At 38.6% G+C, this 24,293-nt stretch overlaps 2 protein-coding genes across 2 annotated transcripts in view; both read left to right on the top strand.

The window, feature by feature from the left end:
* LOC129799141 (uncharacterized) overlaps window positions 1-10,899 on the top strand; it is a 69,749-nt gene extending 58,850 nt beyond the window's left edge. The window contains exon 5 of the mRNA XM_055842809.1: window positions 10,160-10,899. Within this exon, the coding sequence (XP_055698784.1) occupies window positions 10,160-10,774 (615 nt within the window). The 3' untranslated portion in view covers window positions 10,775-10,899. The remainder of the gene's footprint in view (window positions 1-10,159) is intronic.
* Window positions 10,900-13,214: 2,315 nt separating this feature from the next.
* LOC129799130 (symplekin) lies at window positions 13,215-21,041 on the top strand. The gene is made up of 3 exons (XM_055842780.1): window positions 13,215-13,470; window positions 13,613-14,196; window positions 18,207-21,041. The coding sequence occupies exons 1-3, from the start codon at window positions 13,378-13,380 to the stop codon at window positions 20,980-20,982; spliced, it is 3,453 nt and encodes a 1,150-aa protein (XP_055698755.1). The 5' UTR covers window positions 13,215-13,377; the 3' UTR covers window positions 20,983-21,041.
* The last annotated feature ends 3,252 nt before the right edge of the window (window positions 21,042-24,293 follow it).

The following is a 24,293-nucleotide window of genomic DNA, read 5'->3' as shown; positions in this document are numbered from 1 at the left end:
ATGATGCAAGTGTCCCGAGTTCGAATCCCCTTTAGGCCACCAGGAATTTTTCTGGCGTTAAAGGTGTTCGGATTGCATCCAGTGAGCTTCACTGTACTTGATACCACGGGCATGAGACTGACAACAACCTCATCCCGTACAAGAAAAATAAGAATGCATGTCTAGCAGTCTTGCGGGAAGGCCTTGTTCCTTCATGGAATGTTGTGCCGACAACAATTGAGGCGACAATTTCGTCCTTGGATACCTATGTTCGAAAACCATTTCGATATCGAATTGTCGAACATCATAGTTTTACCACTTTGGAGGGCCTATTGTTCAACCGTTTTGCTTAATTTTGGATTTTGCAACGCGACTGCATCGAATGTAATTAGTAGTGAATCGGTAATGAATCGGGAAGAATCTACTTTTCATAAGAAATTTCTTACTTTGGAATGTCTGTTTTTTTTAATTTTTCAATCAATGTAATCGGCAATAATTAAAAATTAAATTTAATTTCAATCTTTCAGTGGATTTCGTATACTGAAACTTGTCGAATTCACCAAAGAGATTTTTCAAAATTGATTTAATATGGTATTGAAATTGCTCTTTCTAGAGTCTCAAAAATTTTTTTATTTAAAGTTTCTTTCAAAAATTCAATTTCAACCAGATTTTGATTATTTTGGATCCTGAGATGGAAAGCTCTAGCTGGATTTTCCAAGACGATATTATAGTTTACTTTTCATCAAGAATTTTCCCAAAGTTCTCTTAAAGCCTACTTCGAGGATATCAAAAATTTTGAATTAATTTTGATTGTATACTTTTATTTATTTATTTTTAATATCGTGTAGGAGACGAATTGTCTGTATCTGCCCCCTGTTCGCTACGTCCTTGTGAAGTGTTTAATTTTAGAATCGAATAGTTAATTTAAACTTTAAAATCTGAAGTACTAAAGGGCACCGAATGGATAAAATAAAGTGTCTTATGAGCTAAAACAAACATACTAAATATTTAAAAGAGCTGTTCAGGGGGCACCTAGGCGTAGGGGTCTTGTCAGCTACCTCTTTGCTACACCCTATCTACCACTGAGTTGAACTCGAGTAATTTTTATCCAATTGACATAAAATTTTCAGGGCAGATCCTTTGAGATATTCTTTATAAAAACACATAGAATAATTAATATTGATATCTTAAAAACTCTATATGTTTTTAAAAGAATCTATCTAAGCATATATATTGAAAATTTCAAGTTAATAGGATAAAACAAATTTACCTTCAGTTAGTATATTCTTTACCTTAATATTAATATTTTCCTTAATATTACCTTAGTATTACCTTAATTTTACCTTAATATTAATCTCACAGTCGCGCTCCGCTTCCATTTTGTATTCTAAATTGAAATAAAATAATATTTTGTTTTCGTCAAAACATAATGTAATAAACTCTAAAAATTTCATATTGATCGATTTATAAGCAAAGTCTCAAAAAAAATCACAAAAAACTTTAATTTTGGGCGTTCTGGTAGATATTACCCCTTAAGAACAAATGATTTAATTTATTTTATCTTATATATTTAATTTACTAGACAACATAAAAAGGTACGAGTGAGATTTGTTTAGACTCATGGTAGATACACTCAAGTAGCAAAGTGAAATCAGGTGAATGTTGTTCTTATTGTAAGGTCATAACCTTTTAATCACCAGCATATAATACTTTCAAAGCGGGGAATAACCTCCACTTAATTTTGATTTTATTATTACAAAACACATACTGTATCAAAGATTACGTATTAGTGACGTCAATTCTACAGCGATAAAATTACGTAATACACCTAAGCAAAACTTTCAAAAAACTGACGTTGTCATTTGTCAGTTTTGACGTAATTATCTCTAGGAAAAGTAACATAATTTTTAGGTAATGAGCTGGCCACACTTATGAATTAAGCCGAAAGTAAATTATAATCAACGTAAATTATAATCAAAATAATGATTAGATTACATTTCCATCAGTTTCTGACTAAGACAAGATTAGGTTTCTCTTCAAGCCTATTGTTGGAAACGCGAGCGCTAACTGGCGGAAATATTTGAAGATTTATTATGTAAGCCCTTCCGGCACATTTGTCAGTCTTTTTGTAGAAAGCGTGGCGTGACGTGCATTTGTGAATTTTCATAGGAAAAGAATTTGCGTAAGTTAGGATATTTCCTCATGTTAAAAATCTATTTAATTTAGTAATATTTATTGGTTAGATTTGGCTGAACTCCTTGGGAGACGATCAAGCTAAGTCCTGAGTCAGGAAAAAGAGTTATATAACTTGGTAGGTTCGATAAACGATTGAAAGAAATTTAAAATGGCGTCAGGATAAAAATTATTAATTGAATTACAGGTTGTAAACTTTCAAAAAGCTTGAGGTTGGTGGAAGCAAACGGAGGCCGTTTGAGATTAAAGTAAGGATTGAATTGTTTGAATTAAAGAAATGAATTGAAGTGTATATTTATTTTAGGGACCACCAACATTCATTCATTCATTTGTAATCAGCCATTTAGTCATCGCCAAAGTAATCAAGTCCTTGCAGTCCGCCACGGGGAAATTGAGTTAATAAAAATAAATACAGTCCACTATCTCTTGATTTGTTTGACCCAGGGGACTTGGTCCCCAACAAGTGGTCCTTCTCACCGTGGATCAGTGACTGCAACGGACTGCAGAGGATTTGATTGTTCTGTCCGGAAAGGACCGCGATTGTCGCGATTGTGATTCTTGATTTGTGAGGGCTTTCCAGACGAATAGCACGATGCCTCGCAAGAGCCAAAGGGCAACAAAAGGTCGACCTCCAACTCGTTATGGCTTTGATGAGGAGGATAACGACCTTGAACTGACTCTCACTCAGGCTAAGATTGAGAGAACACGTAAGGAAATGGAGTTTTTGTCATTGCGGGAAAAGGAACTTGAGTTGCGCCAAAGTATGATGAAATCTAAGCGGATGAATTCACCAACAATTCTGGGGGATGTCCAGGGGGATATTCCAAGGACCTCAACACCTTTTTCATCGAATTCACGCAAGAAAGTTGAACTTTTCAACCCTCTGGTTACGAGGGGAAATGTCGTGTCTGATGATGAAGAGGCACCAGTGAATCTGGACGTGATCGTTGACAGGTTTGCAGAGTTCCAGAAGAAACTGATTGACGACGCAGCCCCGAAGAAGGAAGTTCTCACAATGACAAATGATCAGTTCCATTCGGCAATTCAGGAAGCTGTGAAGGCTAAAGAGAGAGAAATTGACACCAAACTTACTGGCTCCAAAGTGAAGCAAAATGCCACTAATGATGTGGACAAACACTCAAAAACGTCATCGGATGTTTTGGAGGTTATGGAGCGTTTTCTTGTACGCCAATCTTTTGGAACAGATGTACAAAAGTTTGATGGGAGTGTGAAGGAATGGCCGTTGTTCCGTGCTTGGTACGAGAACACTACCCAGACGTGTGGATATACGGATGTTGAGAGACTCAACCTGCTTCAGAGGTGTCTCACTGGAGAAGCCAAAGAAACAGTCAGATTTCTTCTCTACTCAGCATCGAATGTGAACAAGGCTTTGTCGTCACTGGAAGAGCGATATGGACAACCTGAACATCTGATTCGCACCATGATTGCACAGGTGAAGGCTTACCCACCTGTAAGAGTAGACAAGCCGGAGAGCTTGGTTGAATTTTCCACTATGATGGTGAACATGGTAGCAGCGATTGAGGAATTCAACCGAATGTGCTACATTGATAATCCCCAGCTGCTGGATGAGCTTGTGCTAAAGCTCCCGATGTCAATGCAGATTTCTTGGTCAGAATTCCAGGTGACCAAGAGCTACGTGACAGTGAAAACCTTGTGTGACTGGATTGCGGTAAAGGCCAGGGCGGCGAATTATCGTGTACAGGTTAGGGACTCAGCGAAAATTGAGCAGAAACCTGTCAAAGGCAAAACCGTGGCAACTGTCAATGAATTGACCGAGCTGAGAGCCGAAATGGCGGCATGCAGCTTTTGCAAGGGAAAACATGCCCCACAAAATTGTGAGACTTTTAAGAAGCTCAAAATAAGCGACAGATGGAAGATTGTGAGAGAAAAGGGAGTTTGTTTCAGATGCTTGAAGCCAAATCATTCTCTCTCAACTTGCAGTGATAACGGAAAATGTCCAAAACCTGGTTGTGGTCAGAAACACCACAATCTTCTCCACAGAGATGACAAGCAGCAAATGTTCTCTCTAGCTCAGAGAGAAGATGAGGAGAAGCTAGATGCTTCAGATTTCCCTACTGAGACTGATCAGGACTCGGATCAGGAAGATGAAATTTCCCCACAGAGGGGAATTGTGATGACTGGAGCCACAGTGGCTCATGCCAATACGAGTAATAAGATTCTCATGAAGATACTTCCGGTGTATGTTACTGGACCGAAAGGTACCTTGAAGGTCTACGCCTTTTTGGATGAGGGCTCCATGCTGACAATGATGAAGGCATCTCTAGCAGAGAAATTGGGGCTTAGTGGACCAAAGTGCCCTCTGACGTGGCAAGGAGCTGGACCGACAGCATGTACTGATCTGACATCGACTGTTGTCAACTGTAGAATCAGAGGTACTCATCCCAAAGCCAAGGAGTATTTAATGCAGAAAGTTAGGACTGTCTGTGAGTTAAGTCTCCCTAGGCAGACAGTGGATATGGAAGCACTGTCACGGGACTGGAAACATATGGCCGATGGTCATTCTGAATCCATGGTGGATGCAGAGCCCGATCTGCTGATAGGGCTGGACAACACTCCCTTGATTGTGTCACGGGAGATTATCCACGGACCGTGGAACGCTCCCTATCTGGCTTTAACTTGGTTAGGCTGGGTAGTAATGGGAAAATTGAATAATCAAACCTCATGTGAGGTAAAGACCTACTCCTACTCTATTGTGGAACGCAAAGATGAGCTGTATGAAATGGTGAAGAATTCCTTTTCCTTGGAGGGCTTTGGTACTGAAGGTCAAGAGAAGGTACTCTCTCGTGAAGATAAGAGAGCTCTTGAAATCATGAAGCGCACCACCCGTAGGACGAGTGATGGGCGTTTCGAGACTGGATTGCTGTGGAAGCAAGGTCATCAACCAATTGTGCCAGAGTCAAGAGATGTAGCTGTCAAGCGCTTGTACACCATGGAGAGGAAACTAGACAGAGATCCGGCATTGGCCGAGGCTTACTGTGCCAAGATAAGTGATCATCTTGAGAAGGGATACTTGATAAAGCTCACAGAAGAAGATAGGATGACTCCTACTGGAAATACTTGGTATCTTCCACACTTTGCGGTTTTTCACCCGGCTAAGGGAAAAATTCGAGTGGTATTCGACTGTGCGGCTAAGTCAGGGAATGTATCACTTAACGATCTGCTGATGAGCGGGCCAGACTTATTGAAATCACTTCCGGCAGTGTTGGAAAACTTCAGAAAGGGTAAATTCGCATTCACTGGAGACATCAAGGAGATGTTTCATAGAGTTTATGTTAGGGCAGAAGATACCAACTATCAAAGAATCCTATGGAGAGGAATGGATAGGAAAAATGAGCCAGAAGAGTACAAGATGAATGTGATGACATTTGGGGCATCTTGTTCTCCCACTCTAGCGTCATATGTGAAGAATCTAAATGCCCAAGAATATGCCGAAGAATTCCCAGAGGCAGTGAAGGGAATACTACACAATACATACTGTGACGATTATCTGGGATGTGCAGATACCATTGAGGAGTCTCGCGGATTGATCAAGGATATTGTTCAGGTTCATAAAGCCGGTGGCTTTGATATAGTGAACTGGACAGCCAATGACAGCAGAATTCTTAATTGTGTGAGTGACACGATGAAAAGTTTGAATGCGAAGGATGAACCTGAAAGAATTCTTGGCTTGTGGTGGGACTCTTCTGAAGATGTCTTCACTTTCAAGACCACATTCCATCGCGTCGCATCTGATATTCTGTCTGGAGAGAAGATACCCACAATGAGAGAAGTATTACGGCTGGTAATGTCAATCTTCGATCCATTGGGATTTTTGGCTATGTTTTCGGTGAAAGGAAAGATGATTCTCCAAGAGATTTGGCGTCAGAAAATTGGATGGGACGACATCATTTATGGTGTGGCTTTGGAGCAGTGGCAAGCATTCATCAAGGAGCTAAAAATGATTGACACAGTGAAGATACCGAGATGTTATTCTCCGAAACTTCCGGAAGCAACTTCAATCCAGCTACACGTCTTTGGAGACGCCAGCGAGAGTGCCTATGCATCAGTTGCATATTTACGGATTGAAAGTGAAAATAGTGTTGAAGTGGCTTTTGTGTGTGCTAGAACTAAAGTTGCTCCATTGAAAGCTACCAGTATCCCAAGACTTGAGTTACAAGCTGCAGTACTTAGTGCGCGAGTTAGCGTTGCGGTAAAAACATCTTTGGATCTTGAATTTGATCGAGTGGTTTTGTGGACGGATTCCCTAACGGTGATGGGGTGGATCAAAAGTGATTCTCGTAGATACAAGCAGTTTGTTGGACACAGAATAAGTGAAATTGACCAACTGACAGAGATTCATCAATGGAGATGGATTTCGACTACACAGAATCCAGCTGATTTGGCCACGCGTAGAAAGCCGTGTGATTTCAGTGCGTCCTCTAAATGGTTCACTGGGGCGACCTTCCTGAAATTGGAGGAGGAACAATGGCCTCAAGATGATAAAAAACAAAAAGTTGCAGACAATGGAGACATTGAGGTGTTTCAAGTGTTAGTGAACGTTGAAAGGTTTATTGGAAATCGTCTGATTCCAGAGATGAGTCGTTTTTCCCGCTGGAATCGACTTGTCAGAGCGACTGCTCAAGTGAAAAATTGTGCGCAGTTTTGGTTGAAAAAGTGGCGTAAAGCGAAAGAAAATCTAAAAACAAGTGAATTACCCGGACTCAAAGTGAGTGATTTGATAGAAGCAGAAAAAGTGTTGCTTCAGGAAATACAGTCAGTGTACAGAAGAGAAATACAGTGTCTCCAAGAGGGAAAAGTAATTCCCAAAGAAAGTGATTTGTATCATTTGACGCCGTTTGTGGATTCTGATGGATTATTGAAAATGAGATCACGTTTGCAAAATAGTGAAGTGCGAGTAAAGTGCCCCATTATTCTTCCGCCGAAGCACGTGGGGACAAAGTTGATTATTAGTGATTTTCATGTTCGGAATCATCACCAAGGACGAGAACAAGTTGTAAACAACGTTCGTGAAAGATTTTATATTCCAAGAGTGAGAGTGGCAGTCAAGAGGGCTTGGCATGAGTGTCAAATTTGCAAAAACAAACGCGCCCAACCTTTGATTCCTGAAATGGCCGTGCTTCCATACGCAAGAGTTAATGATTCAGTGTATCCCTTTGTAAAGAGTGGAATGGATTATTTTGGACCATTAGAAGTGAAGGTGGGTCGTCGTGTGGAGAAAAGATGGGGAGTAATCTTCACTTGCCTAGCGACTCGTGCTGTGCACTTGGAAGTCGCACACTCCCTGACGACAGACAGTGCCATCATGGCAATTAGACGTTTCATGAATCGACGCGGATCTATAACTGATATGTTCTGTGATAATGGAACAAATCTTCGAGGAGCTGATAACGAATTTCGACGACTTTATGCAGCCGTAGATGAAAAGAAGATCCAGGAAACCTTCTCCGAAAAGCGTGTGGAATTTCACTTTAATCCACCAGCCGCACCACATATGGGCGGTGTTTGGGAAAGACTTGTCCGTTCCGTCAAAGTTGTATTGAAAGAGGTCATGAGGACACGGCATCCCACTGATGAGGAGTTACACACATTCTTTATTGAAGTGGAGTATATTCTAAATAACCGGCCTTTAACTTATGTGTTGATTGATCCTGATGACGAGACTGCCATCACTCCCAATCATTTCTTGATTGGAAGATCTGGAGAGAACCGACCGATTGGGACCTTTGATGACAGCGATTTGTTCCTCCGCAAAGCATGGAGACGAGCCCAGTATTACGCAGACCATTTTTGGCGTAGATGGATGCGTGAGTACCTTCCCGAGTTGACAAGACGAACTAAGTGGTATTCTACCACTAAAACTATCAAGATTGGAGATGTCGTTGTTGTGTGTGATGAACAGTTACCTCGCAACCAGTGGCCCTTGGGTCGAGTGGAAGAAGTATTTCCTGCCCCTGATGGGAAAATTCGTTCAGTGATGGTAAGAACTCGTTACGGCCTATACAAGAGACCAGTTGCAAAGCTTGCTGTGCTGGACGTGGAGTAGGTGGGTGCAGGAGCACCAGAGGGGAAAATGTTGGAAACGCGAGCGCTAACTGGCGGAAATATTTGAAGATTTATTATGTAAGCCCTTCCGGCACATTTGTCAGTCTTTTTGTAGAAAGCGTGGCGTGACGTGCATTTGTGAATTTTCATAGGAAAAGAATTTGCGTAAGTTAGGATATTTCCTCATGTTAAAAATCTATTTAATTTAGTAATATTTATTGGTTAGATTTGGCTGAACTCCTTGGGAGACGATCAAGCTAAGTCCTGAGTCAGGAAAAAGAGTTATATAACTTGGTAGGTTCGATAAACGATTGAAAGAAATTTAAAATGGCGTCAGGATAAAAATTATTAATTGAATTACAGGTTGTAAACTTTCAAAAAGCTTGAGGTTGGTGGAAGCAAACGGAGGCCGTTTGAGATTAAAGTAAGGATTGAATTGTTTGAATTAAAGAAATGAATTGAAGTGTATATTTATTTTAGGGACCACCAACATTCATTCATTCATTTGTAATCAGCCATTTAGTCATCGCCAAAGTAATCAAGTCCTTGCAGTCCGCCACGGGGAAATTGAGTTAATAAAAATAAATACAGTCCACTATCTCTTGATTTGTTTGACCCAGGGGACTTGGTCCCCAACACCTATGCTTGCCTTTTCTGAGCTTCAATGTCATTCATGACTAATTATGTTGTTCGCATGAATTTTATCTTCGTGTGGAAAAATGTGTTCTTTCCTTATTCTTTAACATGGAATCAGAGATTTCATTTCCATCAGTTCATAACTAATCGTTTATAACTAATAAACGTTTAGTCAAACGATTATTTCGAATATAATTACGTTAAGTTGTCTCTCGGCTTAAGTAGTAAGTGTGTCTAGGACATAAGAGTTTAGCTACAGTTTAAGGCTATCTTAAGACCCATTTTATTTCAATAAAATAACGTCTTCCTAACCTGAGTTGTAGACTGTATATACGTGTAATTAATAATTTCAGAGTCAACTAGCGCTACAGGATCAATGCTTGGTAGTTTATTAATTTTTCGTATTGCGAATCATAAAACTTAGCAAATGTTGTGAATAAGAATTAAGACGCTCAGAGCAAAAGAGGCCTATCGTATATTTATTTCCTTATTAAATTAGGTCATTCTGCTCTAAACGACACAAATAATGTGTTACACCTTCAAATTATCTTCGTCTTTGGATTAATAAAATAACTTCGAAATTTAAAAATCTTGTATTTTATCAATGGATCCCACTACAGAATAAAAGTGTTAAAGATTAGACAGAAAAATCCACCGACCTAAAAGAATGTTTACCAAAATGATTAGAATATTTATGAGCATATAATTCTTCTGCTGAATATCACTGCGATATCTCGAAAGAAAAAAAGCTCTCTGACTGATCCATTCATTAATCGGCTTTTGTGAGTTGTAACCGGCTAACAAATTAATCAACTTCTTTTAATATACAATCGAATATTCAGAGATAGCGTTTCAATTCTCCTCAGATACTTAATCTGCAATATTTGAGATTAGCATTTGTCAGAATTCTATGAGCTTCAACGTTATGATCTCAATGGTAAATCGCCCAAGACCAAACCGCAAAAATACCAATGTTCCACATCATTTTGTTTTGCCTAAAAGAATTAGACATTTTATCGTTCTAATAAATTAGAAAAATTTTACAGTTCACCAAGTAATTTCCAACCAATTGGTAAACGGGAATTATTTTTGAGAAATGAATTTGTCAAAAAAAAATCTTTCTATGCTTCATGAGATTCTGTATTGTTGACACCATAAAAGTAATGAGGATTTAATGGAATTATGCACATGGGGTCATTAAGAAATTCCCATGTGCAAGAAAAAGACTTTTCCCGAGGAATTCTCTCATTCGCATCTTTACTTTCAGGCCATAACCTTGGCCAAGACGTGCGAATCGACCACAGAGATGCGTGAATGTCGCGCCCCGAAAGATTGGTCCCTGCTGGCACTTCAAAACGTGAGAACGGGCAAATCCCACTATCTGGTCATCTGTCGCTGTCCCGATGGCTTTCGACTCGAAGGTCCCATGTCCCATGATCAGCCAACCTATGCCAGTGTACCAGGGATTCGGGTATTTGGGATGATGTGCGTCAAACCCGGCTACTTCATCAAGCATCCAACGCAGAGTCAGCCACCAAAGCGTCGTCCCACGAGACCACCATCCCACAAATACACCGAGAGTTACCAGCAGTCACAGTACCAGACCAACTATCAGTATCTCAATCGACCGGGAAGCCCTCCACCCTACTCATCCACCATCTCCAGCAGACCACAGTACCAGAACATCGTCAACACGTACAGCCGACGGACACGCAATGGCACATCCTCCGAGGAGGAGCCACTATTCGAAGAAGAGACACCGGAACCCGACCAGGATCTCGAGGATACCACGAGGAGTGAGAGGAGCTATAAGAGTTCAATACCCGAATTTCCCATCCATCGAATAAAGGAGCTAATACAGCAACTGCAGTGGGATCAATAGACTAAAAAAAAAAGCATTTCGCCTGAGAAATCCTGTAGAAATTACCTATTTATTGAGTTTTACGGCAATATATCAAAATGTCTAGCATACGATTTTTATAAATTATTAAAGAAATTGATAGAAAACCAATAAATTTTTCTTCTTGTAAAATAAATTCGTTGGAGATTCAAACTTAAATGGTTTATTTTGAATTATGTCAGCTAGCGACTCTGGTGGTAAGTAGCGACAGTATTTATTACACTCAAACCATTTAAAAAATCACGTAATTTAATATTTTAATACACGTAATAAAATTGGGATATTTTTATACAAAAATAAATACCAGCAAATGAAAAATAAATTACAGCTAAACATGATCAATAAAAATTTAAAAGTATTTAGTAAAAACGTAAATGGGAGAAAAATCACTAAAATGAGTAGTAGGAAAAGTAAAACACCTGCAAAATAGGACTTGCTCTTATTTTGGAAAGGAACTGAACAAAATGCTCAATTGTTCCCATTGTTCCTATGAATTATTTAGCTCTATTTGAAATCTTTTCAATTAATTATTTTCACTAATATTGCTCCTTCTAATGGGTTTCTAAGTCGAACTCTTTTCTTTAATTAACAATTGATATCTCCTTTTACACACTAAAAGTTTAAATAAAAGCACTGCTCTCATATTCAGAAGAGAAGGTAAATCACTGTAGGTCATCTGCATAGAGATAAAAGGAGCAATTATGTAATGCTGAGAGCAAATTATTAATAAAGAGGGAAAACATTTTCTTGCCAAGAATAAAACCCTGGCCAATGCTTTTTCTAAAGGAACAAGGTGGTGAAAAATCGTCACCAAATTTTACAATTTGCTATCTTCCTGTAAAGTAAGATCAAATAAAGGCAACAGCTAAAGACGAGAAATTGAAGCATGCAAACAATTTAGACTAGAGAAGATTGTGAGGTAGACTATCGAAAGCCTTTATGAAATCTAGAACAACTAAAAGAACTAAAATCATAAAATGATGTTCGATAGCTGAAGAGATGTCATGATCACCCTTGGGAAGGGCAGACATAGTCCTATGACCCTTTTCAAAGCAGATCATTATGGGTTACGTCGGTTAAGTACTGGGAAATTTGTTCGTGAAGGATTTTAAAAGCTTTTAAAAGAATAGTGATATGGAGAATAGAATCTTTTAACTGATCTACCATATTCAAAAAGTAAAGACCATGTGCTAAAATTAAAGAAAAACTCAAAAATAGCCAATATCACCCGCACTCGCGTCTACAGTAGTATATCAGGTAGTTATACTACTAAATAATTATTCTCTTAAAATTCGTCAATTCAATATTAAAATTTTATTTTTATGGGAAATGCAGTGAAATACAGTGGATTTTTGAAAATTTATTACAAAATTAAATTATTATAAAAAAAAACTCTAAATATAGAGAAATGTTTGTGAAAAGGATCTTACGAATAAGCTCATTTCACCGTTTTCTTCTAAACAAATTTAATGAAAATTTTAATTAATAATTTGCTTTTTAATATTATGATATGTTTTACTGTTGCATCAAGGTAAGAGCTAAAAATGTGTTGTAGAATATTGGACTGAAAAGAACAATAAGCCGAAAATTCACTTATCGTGCTTTCATCTGACTTTTCCTTTCCAATTTATTTTAAAATTAATGCAAAATATGAGGATCTCAGTGGCGTAATAGGCAATACAATAATACGGAATACAACGAACTTAGCAAATTCTTCCACTACTAGAATTGATTGTATGTCTCGAAACGATTAATAATAATAATACAAAACATAAATAGAAAATGAATAAAATGTAAAGAAAAAATGATATGGATTCTAGAATGCTTGCTAAAATGTAGGAAACCAGAAAAATTGACAAAAGTCCCTTTTTAAATTTAAAAAATTCATATTTTGACGTTTTCTGTCTACAGTAGAGTTCCTCAAATTTGAACATTTGGGGGGTACAGATGACATTTCTCACTCCTCAAATTTGAACAATATTTTCAAAAACGTAACGGAATTCATATGAAATTCACTTTTCCTAAAATAAGATAAATAACTTTTAGAGAATATATCAATGTAATTTATTGTGAAATAAATGGAATTTGTTGTGGAAGTTACTATAATACGATAATATTGAGGAAAGACCAAATAAAAATGGTTCTAATTCATACTCCCCGCAAAACTTTCTTCACATAACCTCAAATTTTACATTTTGAACTCAACCGGTGTTCAAATTTGAGGAGTTCAAATTTAAGGAACTCGACTGTATTTCCACAAAATTAACACAAAAAAATATAAAATTCAATATTAAATTGTGTTTTATCGCGATTGTCTACGAAAGGTTTTAAAGTGAAGTATTAAAATGTAAGAGTATTAAATTCAGTGTGTAATAAAATACAATGAATAAAGACATAATATACGCGTAAAAAATACCCTTTCAGTAAACGTCACTTTCATGGTGTAAACATTGTGGCGGCTAATTTTATTATCAGTGTTTTTCTGCAAATTTCCCTAATTTTCATGGCTTTTTCGTGGAAATAACTAATAGAATTGTACAAAGTGATAACCCGGTCATTAGAAAACTGTGCTAGATTAATGCAATATGAGTAATTTACTGCCGAGGACAACTTTTCTGGCTTCTGAGGAAACCGCAGCTCTTTTCACCAACGAGAAAACAGCCAATGACCGTTCTAAGGTGAGTGAATTAGTGGTTTTCTGCTTCAGGTGTTTGGGATGTTCACCAGAAAGAAGATTTCGAAGAGATAGATTTAGTATCCCTGGGATAGAGGCGGGATATTTGGAATAATGTAGAGCTAACCTAAAAAACTTTCCGGTAGGTCGTTGAGTGGCTCAATGAGGCTTCTCTGGCGGATAAAACCACCAAATGTGAGCTTCTGAGCAAGGTGCAGGAGCTCACAGTGAATTCCGAGGCGGATTTTCTCGAGGAATTCATTGACAATGTGCTGTCGTATGCCCAGGATCCTCTGGCGGACGTGAAGAGGGCTGTTGTGGGATTCACTGAGGCTGTTTCGAAGAATCATCCTCAATTTATCCCCAAAATTGTTCCAATTCTCGTTCTTTTGCTACGGGATCACTCACCCCAGGTGCAAAAGCGTGTCATTCAGGCTTTTGCTGCAATTTACCGGAGTGCCCTTCAGTGGATCTGCACGGCTTCTGAGACCACGGACAGCATGGAACAAGCCTGGAATGTCATCTGCAATATCAAAGCGCAGATTGTCGATATGATTGACAGTGACAACGATGGGATTCGCACGAATGCTATCAAGTTCCTCGAGGGTGTCATCATTCTGCAGACCTATCCGGATGAGGACAGCGTGAAGAGAGACAATGATTTCTCCCTGGAAGATGTCCCAATGACCCTGAAGATTGCCAGGAAACGGAAGCTCGAGGATGAAGCTATGTAAGTTCTATTTTTTTTTCCTGATGTTTTGTTTGGGCCGTATCCTTTACTTTGTGAGAAAAGATTTTACGCGAGTTTCTCTCCGTGACATTTTCGCCTATTTTTCCAACTTGCCTTCTCTCCGTTTCTACGAATATCGGCGAGAATTTGGAGAGATTTTCGTGTGGAAATCGCTATTTGACTTTCCGTGCGCTAAGCATAGATAAGCCTAGATCAGTTTATAGAGGTGCGATTCCTTCATTGCAAATTTGGATTGTGGCAAACATATTTATACATAAATAATGCAAATTTCGTTTAATAATTCTTAAACTGTATGTAACATATCGCTCCTTGGAAATTACAAGGGACCAACTCACTTTTTGGCTATTTTGAGGTTTTAATACACTCAGACAGAGAATTTAATAAAATTTCAGATGATATGAGTCAATAAATTTCGTTATTAGAAAAGTTTTTCAAAATTTTACTGTTTATGATTGCTTGCGCGGTTTTGTTTGAAGTCAAGGGGCACAAAATAGATTTATCGTTCAAATTTTTGTAAAACAAGGGACTAACTCAAGCAAGTTGATGCCGTGTCATTCTAATTTCATGAAAATTTGCGCATCATTTAGAATAAAAAAGAGCTAACTCATAAAAAAACATATTTTGAAAGGTAAAAATATGTATGTTTCGATGTTTATATTAGTGCTCATACAAATAGAAAAGAAATTAATAGTTTTTATTAACATGCTTAATTGCGATAATTATTTATACAAAGTTGAATCTTTCATGCTGTCTCCTGAAAAATGGCTCAGATTGAGTTGGCCCCTTGTAATTTCCAAGGAGCGATATTATCGTTATTAATAAGGAAAATTGGATGAGAAATGCATGAAAGTGTTAAAAAATCTTTAAAGTCGATTTTCTCTGAAATTATGAGAGATATAGTCCTCAAACTTCACACCCATTTAGAATTTCCTTCAGGCTTGATAAGTGCAAAATTTCACTTGAAAATTAAGAAAATTGGAAGAGAAATGCATAAAAGTGTCTGAAAATTTTTAAAGTCAATTATCTCGGAAACTATTAGAGACAGAGGCCTCAACTTTACATCCGTTTAGAGCTTCTGTCAACCCGCGAGCAGAAGAAAATATTCATGTGTCCGCGAAAATCCGCGAAAAAATACACGCCCCACGAAAATCCGTGAAAAAAAATACGCGCCCCGAGAAAATCCATGAAAAAATACGCGGCGCCGTGAAAACCCGCGAAAAAATACGCGCCCCACAAAAATCCGCGAAAAAATACGTGCCCCGAGAAAATCCGCGAAAAAATACACGCCCCGAGAATATCCAAAAAAAATACGCGCCCCGAGAAAATCGGCGAAAAAATTCACGCCCTGACAAAATCCAAGAAAAAATACGCGCCCCGAGAAAGAAAATCCGCGAAAAAATTCACGCCCCGAGAAAATCCGCAGAAAAATACGCGCCCCAAGAAAATCCGCGAAAAATTACACGCTCCGAGAAAATGGAGAAAATACACGAAAAAATACACGCTCCGAGAAAATCCGCGAAATAATACGTGCTCCGAGAAAATCCACGAAAAAATTCACGCCCCGCGAAAATCTGCAAAAAAAATACGCGCTCTGCGAAAATCCGTGAAGATCCGCGGAAAAATTCGCCGACCGCAGATCGCGAATTGTGTATGTCACCTTACAAATCTTCGAAAATAGGCTCACTATGTAGAGAGAGAGAGATAGAGAGAGAGAGAGTGAGAGCTTTTCCTATATATATACAAGAAAAGCATATTCGACGCCGCTTCTCCCGCTTCTTTCCCGCCTGACACTTAGCAAATTTTCTTAAAATTGAAATCTTTAAATCGTGGGGGAAATTGCCGTTCAGCCTCAGTGGAAATTTTCGAACGGAAGCTCCGTCCGGACGCGGCAACACAATCTGTGGAGTCTTCAACCCTAAGATCAGAAAACTCAGTCTTCTACCAGAGTTTTCGACACGCTCCGTGTCTTCCTTAGTGGTCGAGTGATATCAAAGATCACTGGGTTTCGTTAATTGGGGGATCGTATAACCTTGGCGGGAGGGTTCCAGGGTGCTCACACAAAGATCTCGGAGACACAGCACCAGACACTCTTGAATTTTCAGGAGACAACTCGTGAAATCTTTAAAGTGAAATATCTCGAGAACTCGACGAATGTCTCAATTTTTTTTTAAATTGGTCTAATTTTCTGGGATACAGCATAAACATAAAATTTATAAAATCGCATGCTTAGATTTCGAGATAAACTACAAAACGTGATTTTTAACCAGTTTGGAACCTGTTTTTTCAAAAAAAAAAACTAATAGCACAGAAATTGTCGTACGCGCGAGTAGATATATTTTAAAAAAAATCAAATTGCGTACTACGGACGGCCGGACGGCGGGCAGGACAGCCGAAATTGCCAGCTTATGATTTTCGGCATCAGGGATGTTCAAAACATATGAAACATGTGAATTTCAGCTCGATCGGAGCACTTTGAGAAAATCCTAGGATTACAATAGGTGTGATTAGAACACTCAGAAAAATAATCGAGTAAAATTTACTCGAATCGATGTTCAATTAACTCTTTTTTGTTGTGATTTTCGATTAACTATATTTTAGAGTTGATTGTACTTCTATTTAGGTATAATATTCGGAAGAGTTGTTTTAACTTTTTTTCCTAAAGTTTACATGACAAAAGAGTGTAAATAACTCTTTTTAATACTGAAAATAACTCGTCTTAAGAGTTAAAATAACTCGTTTCAAGAGTTAAAAAATCGTTTTTAGAGTTAAAATAACTCTTTCAAATCCCAAAACGAATGTTTTGCAATTTTATGTTTTTTTTTTAATTTTTTTAATTTCCTTTATTAATATTTTCTTGATTTCAAGTTCCTTATGTTCCGAGCGAGATATCACGTATTATGCACGCACATTGGGGCGTTTCAACTAGGAAAAAAATTTTTTGGCACTATTCTCACGGTGCTGTATTTGATGAGACAAGAAAGTTTTTCTTCTACGACCATATGATCAGGCGCTGTTTAGAGGTGGCTGAACGACCCTCTCTGTAGAACAAATTTCTGATTTTACCGGATTTTACACTACAGAGAGGGTCTTTCAGCCACCTCTAAACAGCGTCTGATCATATGGTCGTAGAAGAAAAACTTTCTTGTCTCATCAAATACAGCACCGTGAGAATAGTGCCAAAAAAAATTTTTCCTAGTTGAAACGCCCTAACGCACATGTCTTCATGAAACACTGTTAGGCATATTTTTAGTTGATGTTCTGTAATGTTGTTTTCTGTAATGGCAGGATCGCCATTTAATGTTTGACAATATGCTTTATTCGATGACTCGAGTACAACTGACTACTTATTGCTAATTACACATATTATAATGTTCTGGAACAATTGGGGTATCGAGGTGAATGCACTAGAGTGTACATCGATCCCTCAATGTCTCGATCAGCATATCACAGTTCCATATGAATTTTGTAACACGAAAATCTTCTTGACTGAAGTATATTCTTAAAACGAAAACACTTAAGCATATACTTCAGTCGAGATGAAATTTTACATCGAGAAAGAGTAATAATTACATCGATATCCCACGAATTAATTCAACTCGCACGAAAAGTTGTTTCAACTCTATTTACTAACATTTACAACGAAAAAGAATAACAATTACATCGATATTCTTCGAGTTAATTCAACTCTGTCATAGAGTTGTTTTAACTTTTTAGGTTTTTTCTTAGTAAAGGAATCATACCTAAAAACCATTTAAAATTTAAAAAAACGCGATATTTTAATTTATTTTCTTATTTCCGTGTAAATTAATCAAACTCTCACCGGGAATACCTCTCGAGAATTTTCTCCGGTTTTTGATGAGAAAATTTCCAATCGAAAATGTCGTGGATACCAAATAGGCGAGTTCCACACGGAGATGTGGCTTTTCCCACAAAATCAAACTCTCACATCTGAAGGATACGGCCTCACGGGAATTTTTCTGCTCCCACAGAAACATCTTTGAGCTCCTGCTGAAGTTCCATGCAGCTTCTCATATTTCTTCTGTGAATCTTATCGCCTGCACTGGATCCCTGTGCACGGTGGCCAAAATGCGTCCGACTCTCATGAATCCCGTAATTGAGGCAATTGTCAAGCTCAATTCCAATCTCCCTCCAACTCTCACGGATTCCCAAGTCAGTTCTGTGCGGAAGCACTTGAAGATGCAGCTGATAAATATTCTGAAGCAGCCGTCGTCGTATGAGATGCAATCGACAATTGTTCAGGTTTTGGGTGATTTGGGCTGCAGCAATCAGGAGATTGCAAGAGCTCTGCCCAAAGTGGACAAGCATGAGCAACAGAGGAGAGCCAAGAGAGCTCTGGAATCCAGCCTGGCCAGTGCGGCCAAGAAGGCGCGGCATGAGAAGGAGGAAGGGAAGCGAGCTGAAGGAGGAGCGTCTGAGCGTGCTATGGAAGTGGATGTGGATGAATTGGCCAATCAGAAGGTGAAATGCACGAAATTGAATGAGACAGGCATTTTGGAGGCGATAAAGTCTGCCGAATTGGTGGTTCAGTTGGTCGTGGCCACGATGCAGCATCTTCCGGGTGAATGTCCACAGTACTTCCTGGACACGTACACGCCAATTTTGAGCATGAGCCAGAGTCAGCAGATGCAGAAGATTGCAATGGGATTGGCTGAGCAGATGACAGAGAAGAAATGTGGTCCGGGAATGAGTGCGATCACGAAGGAGCCTCCAATGCGTCCCAAGGTGACCTTGGAAGAGGAGAGGACGATTGTGCAGGGTTTGAGGCAGAAGGAGATGATTGTGGATCAACCAGCTCCGTCGGAAGTGGCTGAAGTATCCCGTGGGGAGGATGATGTTCAGATGCGCAAGGATGAGGCAACTAAGAAGCTACGGGAACATCTCGAGAGGACCAAAGGCGAGCAGAATTTGCTGCCAAAGATGAAGCAGAGAGTGAGGACACTGAAATTGCAGGAAGTCACAAAGCCCCTGTCGAAGCAGATCAAGGAACAATTCCTCTTGGAGGCCGTCCGGAGGATTCTCGATGCCGAACGGGCAGCTCTGATGGGCGGAGCTGCCAATCGCCGAAGGAAGATCCTCACGGTTCTCGCGTCAACTTTCTCTCCGAGTGTCCGGGACATTATCCTTTCGTTCATCTACGAAGACATCCGGGAGCATCTGGATCTGGCATTTTCCTGGATCTACGAAGAATACAGCCTTCTCCAAGGATTCACACGGCATTCGTACATTAAATCCGAGCATAAGCCAGACTATGCCTACAACAAACTCCTGTGCGATCTCATCAAACACGTGGCCTACCACGCTGAGATCCGGGACAAGATTTGGAAGGTCGATGTCATCCGGGCATTCTACTTGGAATCCCCACTCCTCACGGATGAATGCATTGACATTCTGGTGATGCTCTGTGAGATGGAATACTACACAGATGCCGCCATAACTCTGACCAGGGACCTAGCTGTTGAGCGTCCGCCAAAAATGGACAAATTCATGAAGGTCCTCCTCAGATTTGTCCTGCACGAGACTCCGGAGATTCGAGGAAAGGCCATAGAGGCTGTTATCACTCTCTATGCCGTCCACAAAATGATGGTGACACAAATTGAAGAATTCGCCCTGACATGGCTGAGCCATTTGGAAAAGGAAGCTCCTCCGGATGTCATCTTCCATCTGCAGTACGGCCGACCTGAACCCATTTCCACGTGGACGGATGATTTAGCCAGAATCTGCCTCAATCTCTTCCTAGCCCTCATGCCCTACCACGAGAAACTCATTCACAATCTCTGCACCGTCTACACTGCCACGAGCAGTGACATGAAACGCATAATCCTGCGTTCCATTGAAGCTCCCATCCGGCACATTGGTCCGGACAGCTTTGAACTGCTCAATCTCGTGGAAAACTGTCCCAAAGGGGCAGAAACTCTAATAACCCGAATCATCTACATTCTAACAGAGAAGAATCCACCAACTCCGGAACTCGTGGCCCGTGTCAGGGAACTCTACCAGAACAAAGTTTCCGACGTGCGTCTCCTAATCCCCGTAATGTCCGGACTGACAAAGAAAGAAATCCTAACCTCACTTCCACGCTTCATCAAACTAAATCCCGTCGTAGTCAAGGAAGTTTTCAACAGACTCCTCGGTCTTACAGCAGATTTCCACAATGCTCCACTCCCGGTCACCCCGACGGAACTCCTAGTGGCTCTGCATACCATTGATCCGGCCAAAGTCGAACTCAAATTCATCGTCAAAGCCACGAGTCTTTGCCTGGCCGAGAAGGACACATACACTCATGAAATCCTGGCAATTGTCCTGCAGCAACTCGTGGAAATGGTTCCTCTGCCAACTCTCCTCATGCGCACAGTCATCCAATCCCTAACCCTCTATCCCCGACTGGCAGGATTCGTCACGAACATCCTCCAGCGTCTCATCCTGAAGCAAGTCTGGAAGCAGAAGGTCGTCTGGGATGGTTTTCTAAAGTGCTGCCAGAGACTAATGCCCCAGAGTCTTCCAGTACTCATCCAGCTGCCTCCGCATCAGCTTCAAGATGCACTGACACAGTGTCCTGACCTCAGGACTCCTCTGCTTGACCACGTGAAGACCATCACGGAAATTGGAGCGGTTTCTCAGCAGGTTCTCGATGTTCTGATGGGAAATCTCGAGAACAAACTTGCTGAAAGCGGGAAGGAATCGTCCGCTAAGGACGCCCCTACATCTTCGGAGCCCGACCAGCCTCTGCCTCCTGGAGAGGACTAACATGTTCATTTCCGAAAATTATGGCCAATAAATTAAATAAAGAAAGATTTTGTGACTAATTTGTGTTTCATTGGACAGTAAAGTGCATAAAATGAGTACTTAATAAAGTACTTACTAAGTCCTTAATTAAGGTATACGGTTAAGCGAAAATTGCGACACCACCTGACGGAAAAGAGGACACGGCTCTTCGTTATCCGGCTGACTGAGGGACAAAATGAATTTTTTTGAACGATCAACGGTTTTTCTATTTTGTGCTGTGTGAATTTATTTTCTGTCTGACAAAGAACAAGAGTTTCTTCATGGTGTGCTTATGTTTCATTTTTTATCACAATTAGGGTAAGTGTGCCAAATTCCGGCCAGCTTGTAATTTCGGCCACCTTTTTTGTTCCTCGAATTTCCATGAACTTTTAGATGTTACGTACCCTAGAGATTATACAATGCAAAAGAATAACTAAAAATGTAGGTTCGACAGACGATATGACGTGAAAAAGATATAGGAAGAATTCCGGAAGGGCAAAAAACTATGAGAATGAAGGTGGCCGAAATAGGGCACCAAAGCTATGTCAATATTTTTATTCATTTTAAAATGTTTTAAGAATGATTTTAGAGTAAATAAAGACGGTAAACTCTTTACAAGGTTCCATGCAACACTCTTTCAGAAGAAAGAATAAAAAAAATCAATTTGTATTTAAAATATTACATTTCAAACTTGAGACTTTGACGCTTACATGCAACTATGCCGAAATTTGGCACACTTACCCTATGTATTAAAAACTTCGATACAATGACAATAATACTTTAATTCACACTGGAGAAACTTCATGTTTAGTAAAAATAATTTTGAATACATCAACCGTCAGTGTTTGGCAGCGGTATAACGAAGGGATAACGAAGTGCCGCATATTGAAGAGCTGACTATACAGTAGACTCTCTCAAATTCGGGAATTTGGGACCGAATCAGAGAAAAATTCTGGCAGCAAATTGTTTGAAATGCAACGAGTTTTTGTTCATCTGTATACTTATATTGAGTTTACATGTTCATTGCTATTATAAATTGCATGAAAACCACTTAATAATGCAAAATCACATCAAAGCTAAGACAAATTATGGCAAATTTGAGCATATTTGATTCATTTCATAATCATAATCGAACTTGAAAAATGTCAACAAACTTTTTTCGAATTTAACTGACGTCCGAATTAAAAAGTAGCCCGATCTTAAAAGAGCCGAATTAGAGAGAGTCTACTGTATGATGTCGTAAGAAGTAGGGGAGACTGGGGTAAAAAGTCACAATTTGAAAATTCAATATCTTGCAAGATAAAAGAGATAGCGGCTTAAAATTTTTTCCATAGATGGCCACCATAGACCTTATTCAAAGTCGTAAGTTTCTTAGAATTCGAACAAGGAATTTAGAAAATAAAAAATATTCAAATTTTTAGCCCTATTTTTGAAATATTTTCCTTGCAGAAGATAAGAATTATTCGCTACTTATATTAAATTTGATGCACTGGTGAATATTTTCTAAATAATTTGGATTTTCTGAATACGAATCCGCTATCTATTTTAGAATTTCACAAAAGTTCTTTTCTCCAGAAATCCTTTTATTAAAAATGGCCAATTGGGGTAAAAAGTAACAAAAGGTATGGAGCAAAAAGTAACAAAAACCGAAGCAATTTCTAATGTTTCACGGCGAGAAGAAACGTCAATGCTATGTGTCGCCGCTAGAACTAGAACGACTAAAACGTTTTTGTCCACGACGATCCGTCAAAATTGTTTAAAAAAAAAGAACATAGATCAGAAAACATAATTTCTTTAAATATCAGTTCCTGTTTTTTTACGAAAAGTCATAAAGGTTTTTAATTTTTTTGTGTGGTTTTGATTTTGACGGTTTTGTAAAACAAATCTTTTTTTTATGATCCAAAACAAGGGGCAATATGCTCCGAAAATATGGCATTGTATAAATGAGCAGTAAAAGTTAAAATTGAGCAGTAACAAAAATTTAAAACAGTGATATAATCGTCCAAATTTTGGCAAAGGGAAAATAAAGAGCTTTTCATTCTAAGGTGTAACAATTTTAATACCTAAATATATAACGTCAGTTAAATCAGCATTTGTCGTAACTTCATTTTTGCGATTTTAGGATATATACATATTTAGAATCGGCGTAATTTTGTTTATTAAACTCACTTGAGAAAAAGAAACATTTATAAGCCCATTAAAAATTATTTTAAACAAAAATTATCGTAAGTGCCCTTAATTAATAAAAATTTATCAGAATTTGTCGTAACTTCCATTTTTGGGGAAGTTACGACAAATTTTCATACAAAATTTGCTCTAATCAGCATTTGCCGTAACTTTTTTAGCTCGCTTGCGTGGCTTATAATTTGCAGCAAAAATTTAATATTTCTCATTAAAACATTCACAAACTCTTCCATATATCCAAAGACAGTGCGAATAATGCAACATTAAATCATTTTAATTCGATATTTGTGAGAAGAAAGTGAGGAAAAATCCCTGCCCATCTGTCATTATTTCAAAACAAAACAAGCGATGCGACGCACAAAATTTATTAAATAAAATTTATGAAATAATAGCTTTTAGTGACAAGGACCTCAGTTTAATTGACTAATTTAGTGACATAAGGGCACTCATTATCACTAGAGTAATTAAAATTGATATAATGTGTTTTTGAAAATTGTCGTAACTTCCAAGATCTCCATACACTAGAAGTTACGGTTTTATAAACGATGCAAGTTACGATAAAATATTACTATGTTTTTTCTAACATATATCTCAATATCTCAGCTTTTAAATCATTTTATAAAGATTTTCTCAAGTTAACTTACAGTTTATTATTTATGATGATTTTATTTATGATACATTTATTTATGACTACTTTTATTATTTTGACTCAAAAGTATCGCATTCGGGGCTCATTTTTAAGAAAAATAATGCTGAACTGAAAATTTCGTCTCCTGAAAAGTTGCCAAAAGGAAGTTACGACAAATGCTGATTTAACTGACGATATGTTTTCAGCTGAATTAAAATCGGTTAGCATTTGGTACTCGTCTCGTAGTGCTCGCTGGGTAGGAAATTTTACCTCATATTTTTTACAGTGTACTTAACTAAGGACCTTTACAAAGGCCTTAATTAAGTTGTTAAGGCTAAGCGCGCTGAGACATTCGTTGTTTTTCGCTATTCACTTTTAATTTATTTAATTTTCTTAAATTTGGGCGTTTTAAAACTCTTTAAAATTGGAAATTTATATAAAAATTTTCAGATTTTGATCTGATAACATCCGTTAATTTTAA

Source organism: Phlebotomus papatasi, chromosome 1 (genome assembly GCF_024763615.1).
Source record: "Phlebotomus papatasi isolate M1 chromosome 1, Ppap_2.1, whole genome shotgun sequence".
Taxonomy (NCBI): domain Eukaryota; kingdom Metazoa; phylum Arthropoda; class Insecta; order Diptera; family Psychodidae; genus Phlebotomus; species Phlebotomus papatasi.
This window is presented reverse-complemented; position numbering and strand designations above follow the sequence as displayed.

What these genes read in the sequence shown, in the direction of transcription:
- LOC129799130 (XM_055842780.1), top strand. Translation starts at nt 13,378, where the DNA reads ATGAGTAATTTACTGCCGAGGACAACTTTTCTGGCTTCTGAGGAAACC. An exon ending in CAGCCAATGACCGTTCTAAG is followed by an intron (nt 13,471 to 13,612) that starts GTGAGTGAATTA and finishes ACTTTCCGGTAG; the next exon opens with GTCGTTGAGTGGCTCAATGA. An exon ending in AAGCTCGAGGATGAAGCTAT is followed by an intron (nt 14,197 to 18,206) that starts GTAAGTTCTATT and finishes CTGCTCCCACAG; the next exon opens with AAACATCTTTGAGCTCCTGC.